Source organism: Alligator mississippiensis, chromosome 12 (assembly GCF_030867095.1).
Source record: "Alligator mississippiensis isolate rAllMis1 chromosome 12, rAllMis1, whole genome shotgun sequence".
NCBI classification, from domain to species: domain Eukaryota; kingdom Metazoa; phylum Chordata; order Crocodylia; family Alligatoridae; genus Alligator; species Alligator mississippiensis.
The window spans coordinates 11,890,223-11,915,861 of NC_081835.1; the positions used below are offsets into that span (position 1 = coordinate 11,890,223).

General features: G+C 42.7%; 1 protein-coding gene across 3 annotated transcripts in view; it reads left to right on the top strand.

The window, feature by feature from the left end:
- Window positions 1-25,639, top strand: part of ITPR1 (inositol 1,4,5-trisphosphate receptor type 1) — a 219,001-nt gene that overhangs the window by 183,501 nt on the left and 9,861 nt on the right. For all 3 annotated transcript variants that reach the window (XM_059715848.1, XM_059715849.1, XM_059715850.1), the window contains 8 exons: window positions 2,175-2,350; window positions 3,919-4,083; window positions 5,659-5,854; window positions 7,522-7,623; window positions 9,405-9,544; window positions 11,071-11,236; window positions 12,209-12,369; window positions 25,297-25,458. In XM_059715848.1, coding sequence (XP_059571831.1) covers window positions 2,175-2,350; window positions 3,919-4,083; window positions 5,659-5,854; window positions 7,522-7,623; window positions 9,405-9,544; window positions 11,071-11,236; window positions 12,209-12,369; window positions 25,297-25,458 — 1,268 coding nt within the window. The remainder of the gene's footprint in view (window positions 1-2,174; window positions 2,351-3,918; window positions 4,084-5,658; window positions 5,855-7,521; window positions 7,624-9,404; window positions 9,545-11,070; window positions 11,237-12,208; window positions 12,370-25,296; window positions 25,459-25,639) is intronic.

Consider the following 25,639-nt stretch of genomic DNA (forward strand, 5'->3'; position numbering starts at 1 on the left):
GGAAACCACAGCTGCGCCCCACGGCTGCAAGGACCCAGCGTTTCGCAGCTGAAGTCTGCTGCTGCTGCTGGGCGCTGCCCCGGCTGAGTCCCCCCTAGCGGTGGGACTCCCAATCCTAGCTGGACACGGTACACTGCTGGGGCTGAGAGCCACGTCAGTTGATGGGGCTTCCAGCTGCAAGGAAGACCCTACCCCACATGCAAATTAAAACTGGTGAGCAACCAGCTATAAAGTTAGTTCATATTTTCAAGGTCTAACTTTATAGCTGGTTGGAGCTTTTGTGGGTGAAAGGTACTTTGCATGCATAGCTGGCCTGAATTAATTGTGCAGTTAACCAGTTAATTGATCAATCCCTGTAAGGTGTAGAGGGGGCCTAAGATTTGCAGTGGTGTGGTAAGACCAAAATTCATAACTTTGGATGCCTAGACTAGGTACTTAAGTCCATTTTTAGCCACATAAATAAGCTGTCAGTCTGAGGTGCTGAGAAGCTTGGTCATGAGAAATGCATGTCCTTTGGCCAGCTGACTCGGACACGGAGGACTGAACATGTCTTTAATGGTGCCTGAAGCATCGACTATGGGTAGTCGGTCCAGACTGGCACAGAGCTCTGGGGGGAACAAATCTCCCTTCCATTGATCTCCCGGTCCTTACGATCCAAGAAAGTGACAAACAAGTTCTTTCCCTGAACTCTTTAATCCACAGACTTCCTGCTTTGAGACTGGCTCAGCAGCAGGTTTGGCTGCAGTCTTAAAATCCCTTTGTTATAATGGCATTCCTTTCCCTTCATTCTAATATTGATGAGCTGCCTGTGGTGTGGTCTTTCAAAAGCCTATACTACAGGCAACCTTGAAGTTGTCCTTAATTCTAGTTAGATTTGCAGGCCTGCTGTGAATGGCTGAAGCCTAAAGAGAATATATTCATGTTTCTCATATCTCTTTATAACAATCATAAGGTTAAACACTGAAGCTGGTGGCCAGGTCCTGTAAAGGTGCATTCTGCTTTCTCATTGCAACTCCAGTGCTGAGTAACACACTTCTTTTAAGTGATCTTTTATAAAAGACTCGCTTCTCTCCCCTTCCTGTTGTGTTCAGTTCTCAAAATTGGAGGCCTCTGTTTTGAGTCCTGCCCCTTTTGTTTCCTACAGCTCTGCTAGTACAGCCATTTTGCTCTTGGAGTTTCTGAACAACTCCACCCCACACGGTAGACCTGCACAGTTTTCTCTCTTGAAGATTTTTTTTCATCTTCCTTCTGTTCCTCTTCATTAATCTAAAAGAAGTAATTCGGATTGAAATTACATGGTATGGTTGGGGGTTTTTTTCCCTGGAGGAGAATCATACTCCTCAATTGTCTGTCTGTCTGTCTGTCTGTCTGTCTGTCTGTCTGTCTGTCTGTCTTCATTGCACATATAGCTTGATGCTCATTGGGATGGAGCAGTCCCGTGGGTTTTCACAGCAGAACTACAGACTGATGCAAGGGCAATACTCTTACCCTCTGGTCTGCTCCCCACTGCTGTACCAATAGTCTGGAGACATACACCTTTTTATGTGTGGCCCTTATTATGAAGTGATTCTTGTTCACATTTGAAGTAGACCCAGAGTGTGACAGTGTGTTAGGCCAGGTTTTTTTTATGGTTCTTTAACGGAAGTGTATTTTTAGCCATGCCGGCTGATGTTATATAAGCAGATGGCCTCATGGGACACTCTAAATAGAACTGGAAATAACAAGAGACAACAAAAACTGGTGCAAGGGCTTTGACTGAAAGCATAAAAGGAGACTGGAATGGGAGTCAGGCTCAGAAACTTGTCATCTTCCTTCACCCACCCATTCACGGAAGCTCCTGAGTGCATTAGAAAAAATCTGTTTCTTCTGCATTCAATTATGCTCAATTATGTTTGGTGCATCTAATGTACAATAAAATGAAGAAACTTTTTAATAATAATGCTTGGTGCTTGCATAATGCCTTATGTGTTCAAGCAATATATTTAATTAAAATGTACCTGAGGTCCTGGGCTCAGATTTGCCACTCACCTATCTGAAATGCTTCACATTGGACCAGATGGGCTGATGTTGCACAGTAATTGCATAATGTGGCATTTATCTAGCTAATCTTGTCTTCCTTATACTTGGTAGTTAAGAGATTGAATTTCCTTTCTTTTTTCCTTCCCCCACTGCAGATACACTAGAGACTCACTTATCGGTCTTACTTTGGACAGCTATGCTGATATCTTTGGCCATAGTTATAGCTCTTCCTAAGCCCCATGGTATCCGAGCTTTAATAGCGTCTACAATATTACGGCTAATATTTTCAGTAGGTTTACAGCCTACCTTATTTCTTCTGGGTGCATTTAATGTAAGTATCAAGTAAATTCTATTGAAATTGTTGCAGCTTACATAACAATTTTTTATCCCCTCATGAAAATGTCAGACTAAAATACTCAGTCTGTAACAGTGTGGCAGAGTTTGTGTAAAAGGCAATTCCCTAATTGGATTGTTTTTAATCCAACTGCTGTGGTTCATTCAAATGTTCTTCCCCTTCTACGTTTAAGAGCCCCAAGGCTTTCCCCTGCTTTGTTGCAATTTTAATAACAGCTTCCAACTCAGCCAGGAACTCCAAGACGTCTGAGAGACCCTCAAGTACTCAAGAGTGCTTTTTGCTCGAACACTTCCCTTATTCAGAATTGAAGCTACAGTAGTTAAGAGCTTGTGTAAGATTTGACTAAACAGTGCATTTCCCAAATGCCTGTCTGCAGCATATCTGCCAGCCAGAAGTCTGACACTAATCGCTTTGCTACGGTAGTGGGTAGAGTGAACGTGCAGGTTCAGCCACTGGAGAAAGCTTTATTAGGACTCAAATCCAAACATTTGTGGTCTGGGGACGAGTAAAGCAAATGGAAAGTGTTTTTGTCAAAACCAACAGAAGCGGTGCAAAGCCTTCATCTCTGGGGGTCTTCCTGTATTTATTATATAACTGCTTTTAAAGTAGACTGCTTAACTGCACATCTTTTCAACCAGGTGCATTTCAAAGTGCCATGTACTCTAGTGTCATGTTATTGTGTTTGTGGTGGTGGTGGTGACGGTGTTGTGGTAGTGCCGGATAGCCTCAGTTGCATCTGTGAGCCCATTGATATTGGCAGATGTAATACCTGCTTATTAACAAGCGTTTCCATCGAAACCAGTTCAAGGTCCAGCTGAGTATTGGCCTATCATGCTTGCGTGATAGCAGCACGTCCAGCTGCCGTTCTACTCCCAAGTCTGACTGGCTATCCATTTACAACTGGGTGGAGGACTTGAGGCAGCAGTTAGCACAAGTCCAGAATAGGGCCTGAATTCACATCAGTGGAGCCCTAGCAAGATCTTTAACCATTTTGCCACCGTTCAGTGCCTTTGAGTTTTGTTCTCCATTGGAAGCTCTTCAAGGAGATGTGTGCGCGCATCTCCTTTAAGAGCTTCCAATGGAGAACAAAGGGGATGGTGGCAAAATGGTTAAGGATCTTGCTAGGGCAATAAAGAATCCATATTGTATATGGATTCTATATTATATCTATATTACGTATGGATCCATATTATATATGGACTACTTATTGCCCTAGCTATATGTATATGTAATCTGTTCCAAGTGAGAGAATTATTTTACATAATTGATTTGAAATACGTTGGATAGCAGTACACATGCTTTATAAGTAACACATGTAAATAGCCTTTTTTTCTTTTTGACTCTATTGGGGCAATCGAGATGCAGTAGAAGGTAAAATTAGACCCGGGGGTTACATTGTTCAGCCACCTAACAAGCATTTTACAACAGTTCTGTTGTTGTTCTGTGCTGAATTGCTATGGACTCTTAAAACTGACTTCTGTAATTTTCAAGTCCATGTGGTGTTCACTGCAGCTAATTTTATTTTATTGTAAATTTTCCCTTAGGTTTGTAATAAAACAATTTTTGTGATGAGTTTTGTGGGTAACTGTGGAACCTTCACTAGAGGATACAAGGCAATGATCTTGGATGTGGAGTTTCTTTATCATCTGCTGTACCTTCTTATTTGTGCTATGGGACTCTTCGTACATGAATTTTTCTATAGCTTATTGGTAGGTATTCCTCTTGCCTTTTGACTTCTGTCGTTATATTTCTAACCTTCAAATTGCAGTAATATCTGGATGAAAAAAAATATTTCGGTACTTTCTACCCAGAAATAGAGCCAATACTCTCCATTTCCTTCATAGCTACCAAAGATCATCATTTTCGTGGTTATTTTTCAGGAGGCCAAGGTCAGGGCATTTTACTTAAGGCTGTTCTGTAAGCCCTCTTATATAGCCCCTGCCACATTCATGCTCTCCTTACCTTGTGAAAGAAAATGAAAGACTTTTGTGTTTCTTCTACTTGGGGACCTTATACAAGACTTGCCTGTTTCATTGACTGACTTAAAAGATAGGTTAACTTAAAAGGTAGGATTATAAATATATACACAATTACAAAGGGGGTCATTCAAAGGACTTCAACCTGGCATGAATGAGAAGCAAATTCATCTAGATGATGACAAACTGTTCTCCATTGCCTGCATGTCCTGCTGCTCTGAGGACTTCATCTGTTTTGGAAGGTTTCTTTGATCTCTGAGCATGTTTCTAAGCCTTGGGTGAGCAATGAGGATGCCGGGCATAAGTTGTTTTTTTTTTCCCACTAGCTGTGGCAAGTACAGTGAGGAGCACAATACTATTCAAAGGGAGAAGTGAACAAATATATCTGTAGCAGGGAGGAGAAAGTGTTTTTCAAGTGAGCCTCTGAGCCCCTTTGGCACTCCGAGTTTTTCTCCACTTGCTTGTTGCTTGCTATATTATCTTGCAACTGAACTGGGATTTTTCTTTTGTATTCATTTAAGGGAAGTTGGAAAACACATTTACCACTAGAAAGGTCATCTATGTATCAGCCAAACTTTTCTATCATAAAATATCTGCAGGCTGATGGGAAGGATTGTAGAAAAGGGGCTGTAACGTAGTAGTAGGCCTCCCAGGATGCCTGTACAGAGTATCTTAGCAGAATCTGCACGAGGCTTGTTTTGCCACCACACCTTTTCCAGTTTTCTTATCCTACCCTTGTTAACTAAAGCTTGATCACTGGCTGGGCCTTGTCAGTGATATCCCCAAGATCTACAAGAGCAGGAAGGGAAGGAAGTATTTGTCTACAAAGCAACTTAAATTTGGAAAGAAAAACAATGTCATCACTACAACTAATTTACTCCCAGCCAGAAATCTCCTTATTTTAACTGTACCTGTTATTTATTAATAATAAAAAAGACTCTTCAAAAAGCTGCCAGCTAAATTTTTCTTTTTAATTTGGAACTGAAAAGAGGTGAGACAGAGGAAAAAGTTCCTTTACCCTGAACCCAAATAAGCTTGTGTGCCAAGACTTGCATGTGTTTGGAGGGGTTGGGGGGAGTAAGAGGCCTATTGAGAATACCTGAACCAAAACCGGAGAGGCAGTTCTTCTATTCCAAGTAGTTATGGGTGATTATTCCAGCAGCTTACACTTTCAGTATCAAGTTTTTCAATTTCAAAACACTGCAGTTAGGCTTTTAAGATCCCTCTGTATATTATTCCAAAATGTAACAACCCTGCTTCTTTTGGTAGCAAATTTTATGAAAGGACTTGACCTGCCCTTTTTTGCAGCTTTTTGACTTGGTGTATAGAGAAGAGACCTTGCTGAATGTCATTAAAAGTGTCACTCGCAATGGACGGTCCATCATCCTGACTGCTGTTCTTGCACTTATCTTGGTTTACCTGTTCTCGATAGTGGGGTACCTGTTCTTCAAAGATGACTTTATCCTGGAAGTAGATAAGCTGCCCAATGAAACGTTATTGCCAGGTAGGTATGGGACACTTAAAACTCTTTATGCTTGTAAACTTTGCAAAAGTTATTTCCTGTGACATGCTGAACGCCTTTATTTTGCAAAGATTATTCAGCACCTCCTAGGACTGAGTACAACAGATCCTGTTTTCTGTGAAATATGCTGTACGACCAATTGGAATAAATAAGCCTGGTGTTTTTTGATAAACTAGCACTAAAACCAAAAACATAGGAGTTGGCATTTTTAAACTCTCTCCTTTTCCTTCATTGGAGGTTTTCTCACGTACTGCATGGTAGAACAGTCATCATCATCCTACCCAGCTCAACCTTATTCTTTCCTGGTTTATTGCATGTAGATTTGAGGCATATGCTATTCCTCTGCGGAGCTCACTATCTGTGGAATTATACTGCCTTGGTTTGCTAGAACCAGAAGGTCATTTTTGGCTTTTCATGGTAGTTTGAACTCCATTCACCAATCAACCTTGGAGAAAGACTCATTTAATATTAAAATAAATCTAAATAAAGTGAAGTGGACTCTGATTTCTGCTCCAGTGGGCTCAGTCTACATATTTCCTTTATTAATTTTCTCAAAATCTGTTTACAAAGCATTAACCTCCACCAAATACTTGGTTTCAACTTAAGTTCTGCTGCAGGTTTCTTCTGAATTTAAGAGTTGCTTGTTTCAAGTAAAGATTGTTTTCACCCCCCCCCACCCCTAATAACCTCAAGCAAGCACCTTAGTGGGTGGCGAAGAAACTTTTTTTCTGAGTGCTTTGCTGCTTTTTTTTGCATGAACCTTGAACTATGCAGACAAGCATTACTTGCTTCCCCCACTGCCAGAGGTTTTGATTTGTACCATTTATCAAGCTAGAAGTGCCAACCTTACCAATTTTTTTTTTTTATTTCGGGTTGTTTGTACAATTGGTCAAATGCCAAGGACACCAAGGATGTTTGATATTTGCACTGCATTGTAAATGCAAGCCTTTGAGGCACCATGAGAAATGTCTCCTGAATAAAGCTGCAGATAAGATGAAGAAATTATACCACTTTAAAGGTGGGGCACTTACCATGTACCTGTTGATGCATGGTACTGTCATACATCTGATTTATCCTGTAGTAAATGAAAAGTAGACCAAAGTAACTACTGTTTCAGCAGGTTAATTCCTGCTTGGCACCAGCAGGCTGTACTGCCATGGGTAATGCCTCCAGATAAGAACAGCAGGGCAGGAATGACTGAATGTGCAACCTCCACTTACCCTGGGCTAGCATAGACGCACGCAACCATTACGTAGCATCAGCTGACACGCAGTAACTCCACCCCTTATTTTAATTGGCATTATTTTGAAAGTCCCTCTGGACCCATGGTGCATTAGAACAGGTCTAACTGTTGTACTTCTTAAATGTGGAAGCTAATGAGTACATAAAATGATTGCATGGTCCTAGTATCAAGCAATGAAAATACTTTTATTTTGTCCTTCATTAAACTATCTTAAAATACTAAATGCAAGAGTTTTTAGTAGGTTTGTAATCGTCCAGAGGTCCAGGGAACCTACCTGAGGTTTATATTCATAGTTACTTATCTTTATGTGTTAATATTAGTTTGCTTTAATATCTATGAATCAGTTGCATAAAAACTGAGTCAGTATTAAACTGCATTTTTTATGCCACAACTTGCCTGTTTATAGACCGCACAGACTCTGGTGAGACCATGACTGGGGAGTTCCTGTATTCAGATGTATGTAAAGCAGGTAGTGGGGAAAACTGTTCTTCAGTCATTCCTTCAAAAGGTAGGTGTCTTACTACTGAACTCTAAAACCACAGCTTTAATTTTCACTCTCTTTGAGGTTTGTACCTTTACTTTACTTTAAAAAAAATAAATAAATAAAATCTTTATTTGGCTCTGTTGGATTATATCATAAGCACATCTGGTTTGAGGGAGGATTAATTTATCCCACCACCTCTATTGTAAATGGCAGCTGGTACATGAAGTTCTGTTTAGACTAGGGGGGAGAAAAAGCAACAAATGATCCATAGCAATAATATGAACTGTGCTGAAAGATGTTCATTTTTTAATTTAAAAAAGAAAGAAATTGCAGGGAGAAGTGATGCAATTTGCACTTTTATTGACAGTTGTTAGAACAGATCATCCATTTTGACCTCGGAAGTGGATCTCTCTGCATGTAAAATCAGTCCCAACTGTTAATGTGGAAAAGGCCATCAAGCATTGATATATGGGTATTATTCAAGGTAGTTAGCCAAGGATTCTAATTTTAGTCAATAGTAAACAGAGTAAATGGGTAACATGCATTTCAAAAAATATATATCAAGGAACTAGACATGAACGATAATATAATTGTGCAGTCATGTGTAGTATAATGATTAGCCTTTAAACTGAGTAGTGAAGTATTTTAGCTAATTTCCTACAAATTTAATTTACTGCTTTAGGTAGATTTATGGTGCTAGCTATGAGAAAATAAAGACCGTTAATATTCTTCATTCAAATAAAGCCGTAATGTGTTTTCAGGGTTTCAAAGGTCAGGGCTGGTGGTGAGTCCATCCTCAAGAGGAGTGTCTGTTGCTCACGTGTCCCCCAGTGATAAATCATGGAGCAGTGTTGATACCTAATAGTTTCTTTTGGTTGTTTTTAGCTGTGGGAGGAAGGGGATGATATTATTGGTCTGTACATATGCTCAGACTAGCAGAAGTCCCAGGAGACATTTTTTTTTTTTTTAACATCACAATTTTTTTTTATATTCAAATCGATATTGATACTTATCTACAGTCAAAGCTGGTATAGCTCGCGCATCTCTGATCACCATCAAACACTCGAAGTGTTTACAGATCTCTGGACCTGAAGTTTTGATTTGGTTCATCTTTTGCAATGAAAGAGCTGTGCAATTCCTATCCTATTATATAACACGAAAGTTGTAAAGGGTTTTTTGCCACTGGTGTGGGGAGGTTTTGTTTGGAGAAGGGTGTAGGGCATGTTTGTGTTGTTGTGCGTAGAATTTACACACGTTCTTGAGCTCCCACAACTGAAAGTGTGGATCGGGACTATAACCTGTGTGGTTAGAGCCAAGCTGGTTCTGTTCTTGGAAAACATTTCAGTAGTCTGTATTGGCACTCTGGCCATTAGAAACACAAGACTCAAGGCTACTGCTTGAGAACGTAACTCAAAGCCTGCACAGTTTTTGCCAGACCTATAGTGTGAGAGGCTAAGCCTTCAGACTGCCGTACAGCTTCCCATAAACCCCTAAAGAGTCGTTGGAAAATGTAGGCAGTCAGACAGCCATTGAAACCAGAAAGAATTGCAGTGGTGGGAAAGAGAGGGACATAAAAGCCAGAAATGAAGACCAGTTGATCAGCTCCTCTTCTGTCCCTAACAAGTTGTACTATGACTATTTACAATGCTCACTAGAAATGTATATGATTAAAGTCTCTGATACTGTTTTAAAAGGGAGAAAAGAAGACTCCTAGCTGCCAGCTAGATAATTCAGAAAACAGAGAGAAATACTTAAAACTTAACTTCTTGCCATTTTAAACGTGTCTTTGCTTGCTGTGTTAATAGAACTGATTTCTGAAGAAAACGAGGAAGAGAATAAAGAGCATACGTGCGAGACGTTACTGATGTGCATTGTTACTGTACTGAGTCATGGGCTCAGGAGTGGGGGTGGAGTAGGAGATGTGCTCAGGAAACCATCCAAAGAGGTAAATTAACACTGAATGGGGGTGGAAGAGTGATAACCAAATAAGGTTAGAGATCTAGTTCTGTTGAGGAGAAGGTTGTATACACTGTCTATTTGTGTGTGTGCATGCGCACGTGTGTGACTATCTGAAAAAGACCCTGCTATGGTTAAATCTCTGCAAAGCTGAATCAGATTAAGCAGCAGCATGTCCAAATGAGCCTGCTGATGGATCCATTTTTATTATTTTTAATTAGTATGATTATTGTCGTAGAACCCAAGGATAGTGGGTTCAGCCCTACGTACAAACCGAAAGTATCAACCAGGCCCCGTCCCAAAGAGCCTCCCAGGCAGGTACAGGGGAAGGAAAGAGCCATGCTGCACAAGCAAAGATGCAAGTACCACGGTTCTGAGAGAAGCTGAATGGAAAACTGCTGGGAGGAGACAAGGCAGGGAAGAAGAGATTGTAGGAATGGTTTCAATGCTGCATGAAGCGGATGTGAAGAGACGGAGGGAGGAGGAGGTTTCCTGTTGTGTGGGCATAGGATGGGGAAAGTCCGATCAGAGCTGGGGGAAGTTCTTGGAGCGTCCAAAGGCCTCTGCCTTGGCTGCGTGTGCAGCTGCTCCTGCTGGCTGCAGTCCCTCTGCTTTTCTGTGCAGTTTTTCTCAAAGCCACGTGGCTGGTGAGAGGGGAAACGTGTGCGTCCTAGCACTACCAGACAAAGTGAGAGATGCCTCCCTTTCTGAGTCAGGGGAGATGGTCCTATTTCCCTTCTTAGCGTAGCTGCCTGCCTGTCAGGCCCCAGAGTGCAGAACTGTATCTTTATTCCATATTTACTCATTACTCCCAGTCTTCAGCCTGGCCTTCGGGTAAAATGGTGTGAATCGCGTAAGTCCTAATAGGACTCAGCTCCCAAATTACTTTGGAAAATGGGATTCTTAGGGTCTTTTGATGCCTTTACTCTTCATCAGTAGTAAAACAGGCACTAGCAAACCTAGCTGCAGTTGGCTTCCTGCTTCAGCTACCTGAGAGGACTGTGTCATTAGCATATGTGATAGAAATTACTGTTGAGGAAATGTTTACTGTGAACTTGCTGGGAAAAGATGCAACTTCTTATTTCTTTATGCAGAGCTAGAGGTGATTATGCCACCCTCACACTGGGGAAAAAAACAAAGCTTATAGCTTTTGGGTTTAGAAATCAAGTGATCAGGAAGAGAGAGAAAATAAAGGCAAGATGCACAAGGAAGGGGAAGAAGCCTTGTCGATAGCAAGTAGAAGGGAACTAGCCTCGCATGTCAACCAGTATCAGTCAGCTAATTGGCATCTTTCTTTTTTTTTTCCCTCTTTTTATTCTGTTTTAGCCAGATGCTTGGTTTTTGTTTTTAAATTAGCCTTGGAAAACTATGTAGAGCGGTGGTTTGCAGTAGCAGATCTCAGGGGGAAGAGGCTGTAGGTTGGCATAATATTGCTGCTAAAATATGATAGAGAGAACTTGTAAGGGGTGAGTGTTTGGTTGGTCTGGGTTAATTATTAAAATATTTATCTTGCAGGAACCTCTCTTTGCTGCTAGAGTGATATATGATCTCCTCTTCTTCTTCATGGTGATCATTATTGTCCTTAACTTGATTTTTGGTGTGATCATTGATACATTTGCTGATCTAAGGAGTGAAAAACAGAAGAAAGAAGAAATTTTAAAAACAACTTGCTTTATCTGTGGTGAGTATAGAAACAGTTGCTTTTAGAGCCAGCAGCTCTTTCATCTTAGCCCAAAGGGAGCTCCCTGGGCAGTGTGTTTGGCTTTGGGAAACCAGAGCCGTACCGTGTTGGTACATGTGCCATTGCATTTTTCAGCCAGCTGATTTTCTTAAGTATCAGGCCTACATCCTGTTTTCAGGGGTCTGAAAGCTCTCCCCAATCTCAATCTTCATGGAGAGGATCCTGATTGAGAGACCCCTCCTGGTGCTGTCTTTTGCCTACAGGATGGAGAATTTGTTTAGCCTGCTAATTCAATTAATTGCCTGGCACAGAATTTGGGAATGGGAGTGTGCCATCTCTATAAATGACACTTGCTATGTCTGCTCTAGCTGACCTAGTTCTTAAGCTTGTGTTTCCCAGATGTTTTAGACAACAGTCTTATGTTGGAGCCTGGGATTAACTAAAATGGATCTTTTTGAAGATTCTGGGATGTGTAGTGGTTTCTGCAAAGCAGTTAGTTCAGAGTTCACTGAAGTGAAACATTTAAGGCTGGGAGGTTCATGTGGTTAAATTACACATGGATACAGAATTTACATGAGTATATAGGGCAGTATAACTATGCAATGGAAATTTATTGCAGAGCAGCTGCTGAGTTCTGCATTCACTTTTATTCCAGAAAGAAATAAAGAAAAATAACTTTATTTCCATGAAATGCACCTAACTGCTGATTGCTTTCTCTACATTGCTTATTTCACTGTAGTATTACTAGATGTAATGAGTGCTAGTGGTACAATTCCGTATTGTTTCTCCCCCATCTAATGCCCTTTGTAGGGAGTTAATCCCTGTGCCTCTGTTTATTCAAGCATGCATTTCATCCTTAACATTGAAATGCAGCAAACTGAAAATGCTTTTTTCCTGTTCTCAGAATTCTTTTTCAATTTTTGTAAGAGTTCGTAAATGCTAATAAGGGTGATATGTGGCTTCTCTCCTTAGGTTTGGAAAGAGATAAGTTTGATAACAAGACGGTCACATTTGAAGAGCATATAAAAGAAGAGCACAATATGTGGCACTATTTGTGTTTTATTGTGTTAGTAAAAGTTAAAGATTCAACAGAATATACTGGACCAGAAAGTTACGTTGCAGAAATGATCAAGGTGAGTTAGAAGCACCTTTTCTGCCGGGATTGCTATCTGTCTGGGACAAGTTCGAGACAGACAGTGAATTCTGGTGTTCTCAAATCTGGCATTATTAGTCTATATGATTGGAGTCTCTCCTTCTGTGAAAGAGCATGAGGAGGTCCTACCCAAACAGCTTTACTCGATCTAATATCCTGACTTTGTTAAAATGTTCCCTTAATCGGAGAGTGTACCTAAAGGTAGAATGGCCGTGTGAAATTTCTGGGCAAGAGGGTTGGCTCCAAGAAGAGATTTCATGGATGAAGATTTCAAGGGTGGGTGGGTGTTTGTGTGGGGTGTCGGATGGTAGTTACAGAGCAGTCTTCATCTTCTGTACCTGTAGCTGCTAAGCCTTTAACATATTTGCATGCAAGTGCCAAAGTGGGTAGGGACTAATAATGATGCCCTAGATCCACTCCATGCTGTAGAGTGGTCCCATAGGTGGAAGGGAAACCATTCCGTTCTGAAACGAATACCCTGTAGCAGAAAAGAGAATATTTCCCTTCAAGTTTGGAGCATTGGGTCGAATGTAATCTGTGTTATAACCTGTTTCAATAGAAGGATCCTAAACTGACCTCTGCTTTATTAAAGTAATAAATCACAATTAATGTCTGTTGAGGAGAGAATTAAATATCGTGTCTTTTCAGAGTGCAGCTTCATAACTCCTGGAGCTGTATTCTGTGTCAAACTCATGTCTAATGTGTATGTCCTGTTTTAGGGTTGAGAGAGAGAGCTGTTCCTGATCTACAGTTAGTTTACACACACACACACTTTTTTTTTTTTTTTTTTGCTGTCAGCCTCATGAATTATTTTTATGGTGAAATGGGTACCGTGGGACTTGTGGTCTCATTTATCTTTACAGCCCTTTTTACTGTAGAGGTAATGCATACCTTTAAATGGACGGTGAACATTAACCAGTTCGGAATGTAAATCCCACTGAGATCTCTCCGAGGTTATACATGTTACTTCGGGGTCATTGAAGTGTATGTCCTAGTTGCATTTCTGCCTCGGTAACAAGGGCTTAAAAAAATCTTGTGAGCAATCACCTGATAGAGGATTAGCACAGTGAGATAACTGAGCATTTTGCTGCTCCTGCCTGTAGGCTGACTTGATTATATTGTCCTCTTTATTTAGCCTACTATAGTAACTAGTACTTTGAGAAAAGATGGTTTTGTGTTGGCTTTTAAATTTTCTGATTGTGGAGTCTTTTCGTTTTCGACATGGTTTTTCCCAAGCAAATAATAAAAAAAAAAAAAAAGCCTTAAATTTTAGTGCAGCAGTTGCTGAGAAACTGCAGACCCTTTGCCAGAATTCAAGGGTTTAATTTTCAGCTGCAGAAATGCTGTCGATGGTTCTTATTATATCTACTGCGTTGAACTGTGAGGGAGTTGTGCACAGCATATCATCTACATATCATGTATGTAACAGGAAACAGCAATAGGTGCAGTGGAAATAGCTGTATCATTGGATAGAGGCCTCGGTCATTGGTTTTCATTAGCCAGTTTTAAATAGCACTAAGACAGTTTCAGAGAAACCCTTCTGAAACCCCAGGGGGGCAAGCTTCTCTCTGTGTCTCATTTGGCATTATTTCATTAGTGGCACAAAGAGTTTCCTTTGTTCCTTTCTCCCAGAAACACAAATGTGGAACCCTCCAACTCTCTGCCCCTCCGAAATCCTTCAGTGAGAGGTAGAAATGCTTCGTCTGCTCGAGATGATGTGAATAGGAGTTGGTGTGCGGTTTATGTTTGACTCCAGACTTTTTGTTTTCATCATCATAGAAACAAATTTAGAAGACAAGGCAAGGGGAAAGCCTTTCAAACACGCCACCGGTTCCAAGGTTTCAATTTACCCTGCTGGAGAGGCTGTTTTATTTTGTCTGTTTGTATTGGGAGTGGGTGGGAATCTGAGATTGCCTAATGTCTGCTGCAAGCACATGCTCTTCCAAAGTCTAATCATTTCCCTTTTAGATTTAGAAGGGATTTTCTCCCCGTGTAAACAGACTGAAGGTGGCACTCTAACATCTTTGGTAGTGACGCAGCCTGGGCACTTCTCTTTCCAGAGGCTGCAATGTAGTATCACTGTTCAACACAAGTATTTACACAGCTTTATTAACTTGGGAAGGGAAGCATGAATGTGCTCGAGTGCATGGGGCGCGTCCACGTTTGTTTCCCTGGGGAGAAGTAGCAGCACCTTTGTGCCGCTGCTCCTTGTCCCCGGGGAACGCCTCTGCCACGCGTGATTTGGTGCATGGCAGGTTACGCTGGGTGGGGTAAGGGAGGCTGGTGCCAGCAACTGTGCTGGCCCCAGCAGCAGCAGCCTTATCTGGAGTCCTGGGGGCCTTCTGGAGCTGCAGCCACGGCAGGAAGCCTGGCCGCCACCTGGGGTATGGGTCGGACCGGCCAGGCTCCAGTTTTGGGCGGCACGCGCTGCTGCCATATGCGCCACCCCGCTTTTTGCAAGGTACAGTGTGGAGATGGCCTGTGCGATATGGGGCAGATGTGTCTGCGGTGCCACATACCACACACCCACGCTTGTCTGGATAAACCCATATGGACTACAGGATCTGTCTCAATGTTTTCCTCTTGCCCTAATTCCCAAGCAAGTGGCCTCATGTAGCTCTTGTGCTTCTTGATTTATTTTTTTCATCAAGTATTTAAGTTCTGTTGCTGTAATGGAGCATCCTTTTGTGTGTTTCTTCAACACGGTGAAACATTGCAGATGCAGTTGTGAAGCTGCTGTTTTTGGAATTACCTACATTTCTGCCTTGAAAGCTACTGGCTTCAGAGTTGCATCTAAATTTTGGTTACATAATGTACCTTTTAGCATGCAGAAATTTTGAGTCGGTGGAAAAAAAAAATCCTAATCATGAGAACAAATACATTAAAATACATTGAAGACGTTATAGCACATTTCCTTGTGTGTAAAGGCCAATTAAATTACCGTGTAATACACAAAAGGAAGTTAGCAGCTAGATGTAAAAAGCCAAAGCATAGCTTGAAAGAATCTAGAATACAAGAGCCCTGCACAATGTATATTAAAAGCATTATGCTAACGAACATTAAAGGCACTGATTTAACAGATTGGTGTGCCTAGTCCATGGCAGCATTGCTTTGACTTGAGACTGATTTTTTTTTTTTTTAATAATTATTATTATTATTATTTTCCCCCATGGGCCTGTTCCAGCTCCCAATATCTTACTGTCTTAATTACTTTTTAAAGTAAAAGTGGCTATGAAGCTTACTATTAGTTTGCTGTGAGGTAGAGAGCTATTACATGGTACCTCTGGATTTGGTCTTGTTGCCAAAAGTCAGGATTAAGTATCATAACTTGTTCCCATTGCTAGTGCAAACTTCCTCTGAAATTTAAGTATTTTGAGATCCTCTGATTAGGAATTCTAGAGAAGGACAAGCTGGAAAAATGAAGCAACTTTTTCTATTTGACACAGAAACAATTTTCCCTCCCTCCGTCCCCATCCCGACCTCTCCTCCATTTCTATAAATGAATTGTCTGGTGCCCTAAAGTTCTTTCTTGAGCTCTCAAGGTGATAAGCAAGTTGCCTAAATAAAAGCTCATTTATGGACTCTGCTTCTGCACAGAGAGAGGGAAGCATGGTGCACAGCAGATCACCTTGTGAATGCCTCCTTGGATTGCTGTAAGGGTATATGTATCCAATAGTGCAGAAAATGGCCAGCAGTGCTTCCAGTGGAGCTTAACTTTTAGCTGTTATAGGTCATTAGCAGGGCTTTAACTTCTGTGCATCTGGCTAAATCACTGCAGATGTTCATTTAAGATAGCAAGACTTTAAGTTGGATCAGTGTCGTTCCAGCAGCGTTTTATCTGGGAAAGATGCAAATTGTGCTATGAAGCTAGCAGTCCAGTGCATCTTGGGTTTCCCAGGAACAAAGGCAGAGTGGTTCACTTGCTGTTCCTCACTGTAGTTGCCAGGGCAGATCAGGTGATGTCTGAATAATACTGCGTGTGTAGGAGGTAGGGGGATCCACTTATCATGTTGGCCAGACATTGACATCCACACCCAAATGACTAATATGAACTCGGTGCAACTCCCTGCAGTTCAGTTCATTTAAATACTTTATCTACCAATCCTTTTCATCTTGAGAGTTTGTTCTGGAGGTCACTGCATTTGCCTCCAATTACTGTAGCCGGCTCATTGATACACCTATCTTCTGAATGTCAGTCCGTGTCTGTTACAAACTGCTCGTTGTAGGCATTTATAACAAGGATGCCTCGCTTTGAAGAGCCAAACTTTCATTCTGCGCAAATGGCGACAGCAAAATGTATATGCAGACTACTTTGTGTGCACGCTTTCAGTGTGCGGCGCTGGATTGTTTGGCTACATATTCTTTTTGCAAACTGGCGTACGTATATGTGCATGTATCTTTATATCAACAGTTGACCAGTGTAGGTTAGAACTGGGTGTGTATGTGATATTTCTTCACACAAGCACCATAAAAACAAAGGCCTCATTTGGAGATGTTGCCCCGCAAACCTGCGTTCAGTAGTACCTGCCACGTGTGGGATTCTCAGTGATAGGTCTCCGTGCTGAACGGAGGTGTGCCTATTTAACAGAAATGAGACGGAGGTGAACTGCCTTGTCCCAGGACATGCAGCAAGTCACCAGCACAGGGAGGAATATTGCCCAGATTTTACTCTTCATCTAATTCCCTACCAATTGGACTGTACTGCCATTCAGGATAAGTCATTCATGGAAGTTGAGGGAAGATGCTAAAAAAAAAATAATTGGAATGACAGCCAAGCTAAAATCTTCTCATTCTGCCCAAGTGAGAAATTGCTGTCACGCATTTGTCTCTCCTCAGACAGTGCACCCATACCTGTGCAGAATGGGGCATTGCAAGTGCAGCTTCTTCGGCAGCTGACCTCCATTCTGTGACTGGGAAGGAAGGACTTTTATATTTTAAGACCATTTCCTGAGCAGAGTTCATTGATAGGCAGTGTGGTCATTAGCTTTATCTGCTTAGTTCTCCTGGTTAGGAAAGGTTTTCTGTTATCAGAGTCCATTAGAAGTTCTTTTGAAAGTGCAAGTTGAACTTTGATATCAAGAGCCACATGAGAAGGGACGTGTGGTGAGCTTGAGGCTATAAAACGTCAGCTCTGTTGCTTCATGCTCATATGGATGTAACTCTGGTGAAGCCTGTAAGACTGTGAAATGATGGCGGCATCCAGCTGGAGTAATGGAGGGGTGAGCCACGCATTGGACTGGCTAGGCAGCTTGAGTCCCTAAGACCAGCTTTGGTGGGGGACCCATCTGCGTAACTGAAATAACGATTCTGAAAACCTAATATTAACCTTTAAAAATAGATTGTGCATCACTTTGGCCAGGAATGTTGACTAGACCATAAAATGATCGTACAGAAAATGTTCCTGGAAAAAAATGTATAGAACCATACAGAAAAATGACCTAGTTGGCCATTTGCATACATGCTTGTGATAGCTGCCTATACAGACTATGCACGCATCGGTGCTTGCTTGTAGTTTAAGACCTCACAGGCCTCATTTTGCCTAGTCGTTTATACTAGAATTTAATGCTCAACTCTGAATGGCAGTATACGACAGCTTCATTTGGTGGCATTTTGCATGCAAGGTGTACCTTGATACTTTAGAGTTAGGTAATGTAATTACGGGATTAAATAATAAATAATAGCAGAGGCAGAGACTGCTAAGAAGTACCTTTGGCAGAAGGCCAGGGGCAGCAGGACGTTGTCAGAGGCACGGGTCTCGAGCTTTGGATCTAGTTAGCTCAGCTAGTTGTCCCACCCTTAACTTCAGAGTTTGGAAACACTTGGTAAACCTAGCCTTCCCCATTAGTCCCAACTAGTACAGCCTGCCCTGTATGTGCAGCAGTCCGCCCTCAGCATCCTCCAGATGGAATGGCAAGTCAGCTTGCCTTGCCAGTGTTCAGCTGACCGTGGGGTTTCCTGCTTTTGCACGTAGATCGTTTAGGTGCAGGATGCAATTGAGATAAGCTTTGCAGCAGCTCCTCTGCCTCCGAGAGAGCAAGGATGCAGTAAGGTTGGTAATTAGAGACTTCCTTGCAGCCCAGTGCGATTTTAAATATGTAATCTGCCCACAGCAACTGCAGTCAAGGGGAAGCATTATGATCATCTTCTCTTCATTGATTGCTTAGTTTGTACAGCACGTGCACCAGTGTGAGCTTCATTTTAGTCCAGTGTCCCTCTCCCCTTCCACTAGTGTGGAGTGTGCGCCACCTTTTTCATCCCACTCCTCCCTGTTGCCCTTCAATTGCACGTTTTGGCAGAAGGGCTGAGTCTGACTCTCAGCAGTCAGTGGTACTGCAGGAATGCGCCATTTAGAAGCACTTGAGATGAGATAGGAGCCTGACAATAAATCAAAGGCTTTACATTGGCCAAGTCAGTACCCATTCTTTGCCAGGAAAAGAGGGGTAGGGGGTGGGGAAGAGGGGAAGGACAGAAACAAATGCCTCAATGCAGTTTAATATATACGCTTGCGTTTAATCCTAGCGGGACTCCAAGCACTTTGCAGAGTACTTACCTGCTTTGCACAAGACTTATGTCCTCTGCCACTGAAATGCAGCCAATTGTTGGCGGGGGAGGTGCAGGGGAGTGGTAATGAATGCATGAGCAAACAAGTGTGGGCAGGTAGTACATCCACCTAGAAACCTTTGGGAGATTCCATGGGACCTTTTATAACTATATCACCTTTATTGCCCCACGCGCGAGTTCAATGGCCCAGTACAAGGTAATGTGTTGAGGCATTGAGCTGCCAGAGATGCACATGCACTGAGGATGTGGCTCACTGTTGGCCACTGAATCGTAGGTTCCCTATTTCCCGCGTTCAAAAAACAGTTCATGTTCCAAAAACCGGTTCCGTTGAGCACTTGACCTAATGTCAGAGGTCAGCTGATCTCTCTCTCTCTCTCTCTCTCCGGATATATTGCAAAAGAAATAGGTGGGTCTCTTTTACTGTTAGCACATTTAATGATAACTGGTAAGATCATTGTAGGGTCAACTGGTTATTACGTCTTTGACCAATTAATTGTTCTGGCCAGCTCAACTGATGAGGTACAGTGTCCCAGTTTTTTTTATATCTAGAACCAAACTACAGCACCACCCTTTTTCATCCACCTAATTTCTGAAGGAACAAGGAAATCTCCTTCAGGAAATCCCAGAGCAGCTGTTCATCATGCTCACACAAAACTGCAATGAAATTACTTTGCCCAACAACAGCAGCAGTTTGTAGCAGTGAGTAGTTGGCAGACTTTGGCCCGCTTCTAGGATACAGGGGTAATGATCATTATTTTACACATCCGTGCGGTCTTGCTCAGCACATGAGACCTGTTGTCCACAGATGACTTTCTCTGCAGTCACCTGACTTTGCATGGACGTTAAGGTTTGCTAACTGCAAACTTACAGCAGCCATGAAAGTGATCTGCAAAGGCTGGGCCAATGGGAGGAAGTAAGGGGCGTGATGTGACATGGCTACAACCTTCAGTGTCCATCTATATGAAAGTGCAAAGAAATACAGATGTCAAATAAAGGCAGTGGCATGCAGCCCCTTGAAAAAGCTGGTCTGTTATGTGTTTCGGGGGTTTTGAGGTTTGGTTGGTTTGTTGGGTTTTTTTCAGGTAATAGAGGAAAGAAGCACCCCATCATCTCACTTTGCTTCCTAAAACAAAGCAAGCCCATGCGTACTGCTGTTTTGGTTTTCAAAGCATTTCACAAATATATTTCTTAGCTCTGTGAGGATATGGGCATGTATTTGAAATTTGCATGCTGTAGAAAAATGCGTTCTGCTTTTGCTCGTAGGATATTAAATAACCTGCTTGACAGTCCGCAGGTGAAGGACTCTGAAAATGCAGGATTATGGACGAAAAGTGAATTAAACCTGTGCTATCCAGTGATAGTCAATGTTCTACCGGTTATCGTGCATCTAAACAGAAATCCAGTAATGACCTCTGCACGGCTCTGTGGGGCATCAGTGGAGAAGCTGAGGCTGGAACCTAGGCTTATTTCTGTTCCTTTTATTTAATTTTTTTAATAAGATGTAAAAAAAAAAATTTTTTTTAAAGCCCTAGTTTTTTTTTTTTTTATGAGGAAGGGAGCTATAATGGATCTTAAGGTTATCAAAAGGATATGCTTTTCTGGCACGTTTTTCTTTTTGAGGTTGCCTCGGAAACCTTTCTTGGAACCAACTCTTCAGTGGAAGCAGGCAGAAGCGAGCAGTTCTGAGAACGAATTGCATCTACATCATGCAGCACAGCTTCCTTTTCTTCAAGTTTCCAATCGTGGACATTTTAAGAGACTGGTCAACATCGCCCCCATGTCTGAGATTTAATGATATTTGTTTGGCAGGGACTTTTCCAACTTTACCTAGAAAAGAGCTAACCCGAAACCCAGCACTTGTGGTTAGCCAGCTTCCGGCAGTGGCTTTAGTCAGTTCATCTGTTATAAACAGAGGAAGCTGCTACTGTGACGGGAAGAGGGAGCTGACTGCACAGCCAGATCGTGATGCTTCGGCTTGTGGGAGTACCACAGCAGACAGTACATAACGGCATTGGTATGCGAGATGCCAGGAGTGGGGGGGGAAGGGAGGAAGGTGTGCAGGCAGGGAATCAAATCAGGAACAAAGCTTGAAATGTATGGCTCATTTAGTGCATTTTAAAAAGCTCCCAAGTCTTTGGAGAGACAGAACTCTACATCTTCTATTCGGTAGACACTGGGGGTGCTCTGTTAAAGTTCACCAGAAACTGGATCAAGATATAAATCTCTTATTCAACCTTGAATAGAATTTCTCTCTGAAAACTGGATACTGCTGGGAGATGCACAAGGTAGAGGCTCTGTTGCATACGGTATAACACAAACTGCAGTCCTCCAGACAGGCCAAGCTTTCCAGCAAAGAACCTTTCCATACCCCTTTTAGTTTTGGTTTCATTTGTCATCTTCATTGTCACTTTTTTTTTTTTTTTTAAATAAGGGGTATTTGGGCATAATTCTAGATACAGGTAGGACCCGCTACAACTGTATCTCAGAGTCGTTTTGTTTTGTTTTTTCTTTGGGGGCAAGGGGAGGTTCAAAAGGGAATTTGTTGGGTTGTGTTTTTTCTCCAAGAGTCATCGGAGAGGCTATGCATAAATTTCAGCTATTATTCCTAATCTAGCTGCCTTGCAGAGGGTTCATGACAATTATATGGAGTTAAGAGCTTTTTGGGGAAATGAAGGGGCCAGTTTTACCAGCATCACAACATGTTACTATGGTTTGTCCCTTCAGCCTTTCATTGCTCGATACTATCAGCCAGACTGTTTGAATGGACCTTTGGGGCACTGACACACATGACACTGTCACACGATCAGCCACTGAAAGCACTCTACAGGCATGACCTTACAGACATGCACATCCTTACAGAAGTTTATGGCTGTAGGGTGCTTGAAAAGGGCCCGATCCCATGACACTCTGAACCCTGCTTTCCTCAGAATGGGAAGGGGGGAAGGGAGCAGAGGAAGATGGGTCTGGGGGCACTGGAGGGTCGGGCATTGAAGCCCCCCTCCCTACCCCTCCGAGGCTCTTCCCCTTTCTCCTATTCTGAAAACAGTGCCAGAGCTGGGAGAAGGGAAGGCCAGGCTAGTGGTGAGCAGCTACACACTCACAGATGCTCTAAAGTGCAGCTTGATTCCCCCAACCCCTTTGAGGGAGCTCTGTAACTCACGGCACTTTGTGCGAAGCACTATGAGTTACAGCGGGGTGCTGCACTTCTGTCTGCACCTTTTGATTCCAATTCAGTAGCAACTGGATGCTACCAGATAAATTCTGACCTTGGGCCAGATATACAAGCTGTGTGTAATTAAGCAGCGGTGAAGTGGTTAAGCTATATAAAACTGATTGCCAACATATGGCAACTATGCTGCTCTGGTAAGGATAGCTGTCTAAACAGAATTCCTACATATCCTGTTAACCCTTTGCAGTCATTCTCAGAATATTTTTCAGCATGCAGATTACATCATGATAGAAGTGTTGCCAACTGCTGGCTTGAAAACATGAGTCATAGCCTTGAAACCCTTGAGATTTTTACAAAAACAATAAATCTTGGGCTCTTTTAAGCCTTCAGAGCTCACATAGGTCATAAGTTTGATTTTTTTTTTTTTTAACTGGACAACCTCTAGGGCTAGACATACACTACTTGAAAAGAGAAGAAAGATTCTCACTGACTCACCTGATTCCGGGAGCTGAAGCTTTAAAAGAAACACCAAAACACTAAATATTATGGATCTTCTGCTAAAATCAGAAGTTAGCAACACTTTCAGTTCAGTTTCTCCACCCGTTTGTGGTCATACAGACCAGCTTTCCTGTCTAGTGATCAAATTACAACCCTGTAGCACTTGCAGCTATCACTAACACTAACGTTGCACAGAAAGATTAGAAAAGTTTACTATGTTTGTAACATCTGTTAACAAAATTTAGCAGATAAGGACAAATTGCTGTTTGCAGTCTTTTCCGCCACTCCTCCCTTCTCCTTTGGGTAGTCGGCTCTTTCAGGAAACAGTTTTCTAGAGATTTGCAGAGTCGTTTGGAGATGAGGTGGAAGGAAAGAGGGAAAATTTGTGGGTGACTGGACGTGGAGCCTGGTCAGCATTCGTATTAAAAGCCTGTCCTTCCCTGCCACCTTCCACTAGCTGGGAATTCCTTCCCTGATTTGCAAGACCTCGGGGCCTTATGCTGGCGGAGAGTCTAGGCTACCTAGAGAGAGAAACATGTCCATGGTATAAGGCAGTGTGGGGAGGAAGATGCTTGTGGTCATTTCAATTTGTGTTGGGAGGAGAAGCATTTAGTGGCTGAGATGCTGGGCTTCAGAGTACAAGTGAGGCCAACGTCCTCCCCACACTAGGATGTTGTTACCACTGGAGGGGAAGGAGTATTATTGCTGATGACTCTGGTTTAAATCCTAGCTGGGATTGTGATCAGTGCATTAACCTGAGCATTTTTCTGAAGCCCACCATCCCTTGGCACTCCTGTGTTCTTTCATTGGCATGGACTGGAGAGCGCCCTTTGAACGGAGAAGGGAAGCTTGACCTCCTCTGGCAGCGCAGCTTCTGCCTCGCATCACAAGGGAGTCCTAACTCATGCCTTTCACTGCCTGAGGAACCACTGGCAGCTCTAAGATAACTGCCTTAGGAAGATGGTGCCTGGCACGATGTCTGACCTGTGGAAGGGTATCATTCAGTGTAAATCTTTCCAGGATGTGCACACCCACCCCAGCTGGAGCAGCTCTCTGATTTAGAGTAATACAGAGGCTGCTGGGAGGGAAGGAGGGTTGAATGAGAGGGTTAAGGTTTGGGGAGCAGCATAAATAGGGGAGAAGGATCTGCAGGGCAAGGAAAAATAGACTTTGCCATGGTGTAAGGTTAAAATATTTTTCTGTAAACCTGTTGCAAAAGCTTCCGACGTAAAGTCCCGTCGGGAGGACGGGGAGGGAACAGGGTGACTTGTACTCGGCGTTACTAAGCCACACTGACTGAACTTTGGGTTGGAGCGAAGTGGATTTGGTAGGACAAAACACGTTCACCTGGTTTTGTTTAGGGTATTGATCATCATAGAACTGGCTGAGACCTCATAGTGCAAGGTCAGTCTCCTGTTCTTGCAAGAACCAGGTCACAGGACTCTGTGCATAAACTGCTTTTGTCTATGGAGGCATTTTTATTACCTTGTTCCTCTCTTGGGTGGAACTTCTGTGTTTAAAAATGTGTCCCCAGTGTGAAAGTAAGACTAGATGAAGTAGGAAACCAGTTCAGTGCAACTTGACGGTGTCGATGTGAAGCACGCTTCCCTTGTGCTTTTTGTGGCTTTCTCTTACACTGCTGCTTTGTGCGTGACATCATCGCTGTGTACTTCTTGAGGTGTCCTGAAAGCAATTACTTGTAAAGTTTTGGGATCACTCATAAGTCTGACCTAGAACTGCTAATCTACACAACCCCTTGACCTGGGAGAACTCAGATCAGAGTCTAGATTCAAACAGCTAACCAGAAGGTGGGCTTTTCCGTGGAAAAGTTTAACTTTTCATAAAGAGACCAAACTATTTCTATTAAAAAAAATTCTTGTTTTTACTTGGAAAGTAGCGGGGGGGGGGGGGGGGGTTTGGCTAAAAAGTCTAAATCCTCCACAGCAAACACTAGTTGTTTGGTCCAATTCTGTATAGGTAGACAAAACCCTCGTTTTCAGCTGACTATTTTTGACCAGCACAAATTCAGTTCCAAACGGCTTGAGAGCACGTGGTGCACATTCACCTCAACCATGCGCTTTCGGAAGGTATTTAATAGCAGGCCACCGTGAGGAAGCCACATTGGCGCACCCTACATGTCCCTGTAGCTTTAAATTCTGTTCATTTGGCTGTGGCAGCAGCTTGTGGATTAAACCACTATCATAGGGCTTGGGCAGGGTAGCTCAAGGAAGAGTCGGGTGCATCTCAAGACAAGTCGCACAACTTGATGAGAGCAGATTCCTAAATTCTTGCAGCTGATTCCTAGGCCTGCTTCATGCTTCTCTAGTCTTACTTTGGCTACTTTTACAATACAGCGTTATATAATATGGTGACATATACCCAGTTTTTAAGGGTGGGGGGAGTGTAGCACCAGGAAAGGAGAAGGCTATAATACAAAGCTTTATTTTTACACAGCCCTTACAAACCTCAAGTACCTTGCTGCAGCTGTGAGACTGTCTGAGGAGGCAGTTATGCAACAAGGTTGAAAAGAAAAGAAAGAAGCCTGAAAGACTGAAGTATAAAAGGCCCGTGACTTGGAAGAACTCTTGGGATAGCGCTGAAGGGCAGCAGGCACGCAGACACACATGTGCAGGCTTTTTTTTTTTTTCCAGCATTAACTGCCTCCCGTCTGAATTGCAGGAAAGAAACCTTGACTGGTTCCCTAGGATGCGTGCCATGTCGCTCGTGAGCAGCGATTCCGAAGGGGAGCAGAACGAGCTGAGAAACCTGCAGGAAAAGCTCGAATCTACCATGAAACTGGTTACCAACTTGTCTGGCCAGCTGTCTGAGCTGAAAGACCAGGTAAGGAAATTCCAGGCAAATGCAGCTGCCAGGAAGGATTAACGATGAGTAAAATCTCAGTTCAGTGGAGAGCTGGATGCTTCCCAAACCAGCCAGCACTTCCCGCAAGACAGAGCGTGACAAAGGCAGGCGGGCTTCGGATGTTTATAGTTCAGTGCAGGAGTCGACGGCATTTTTGGCC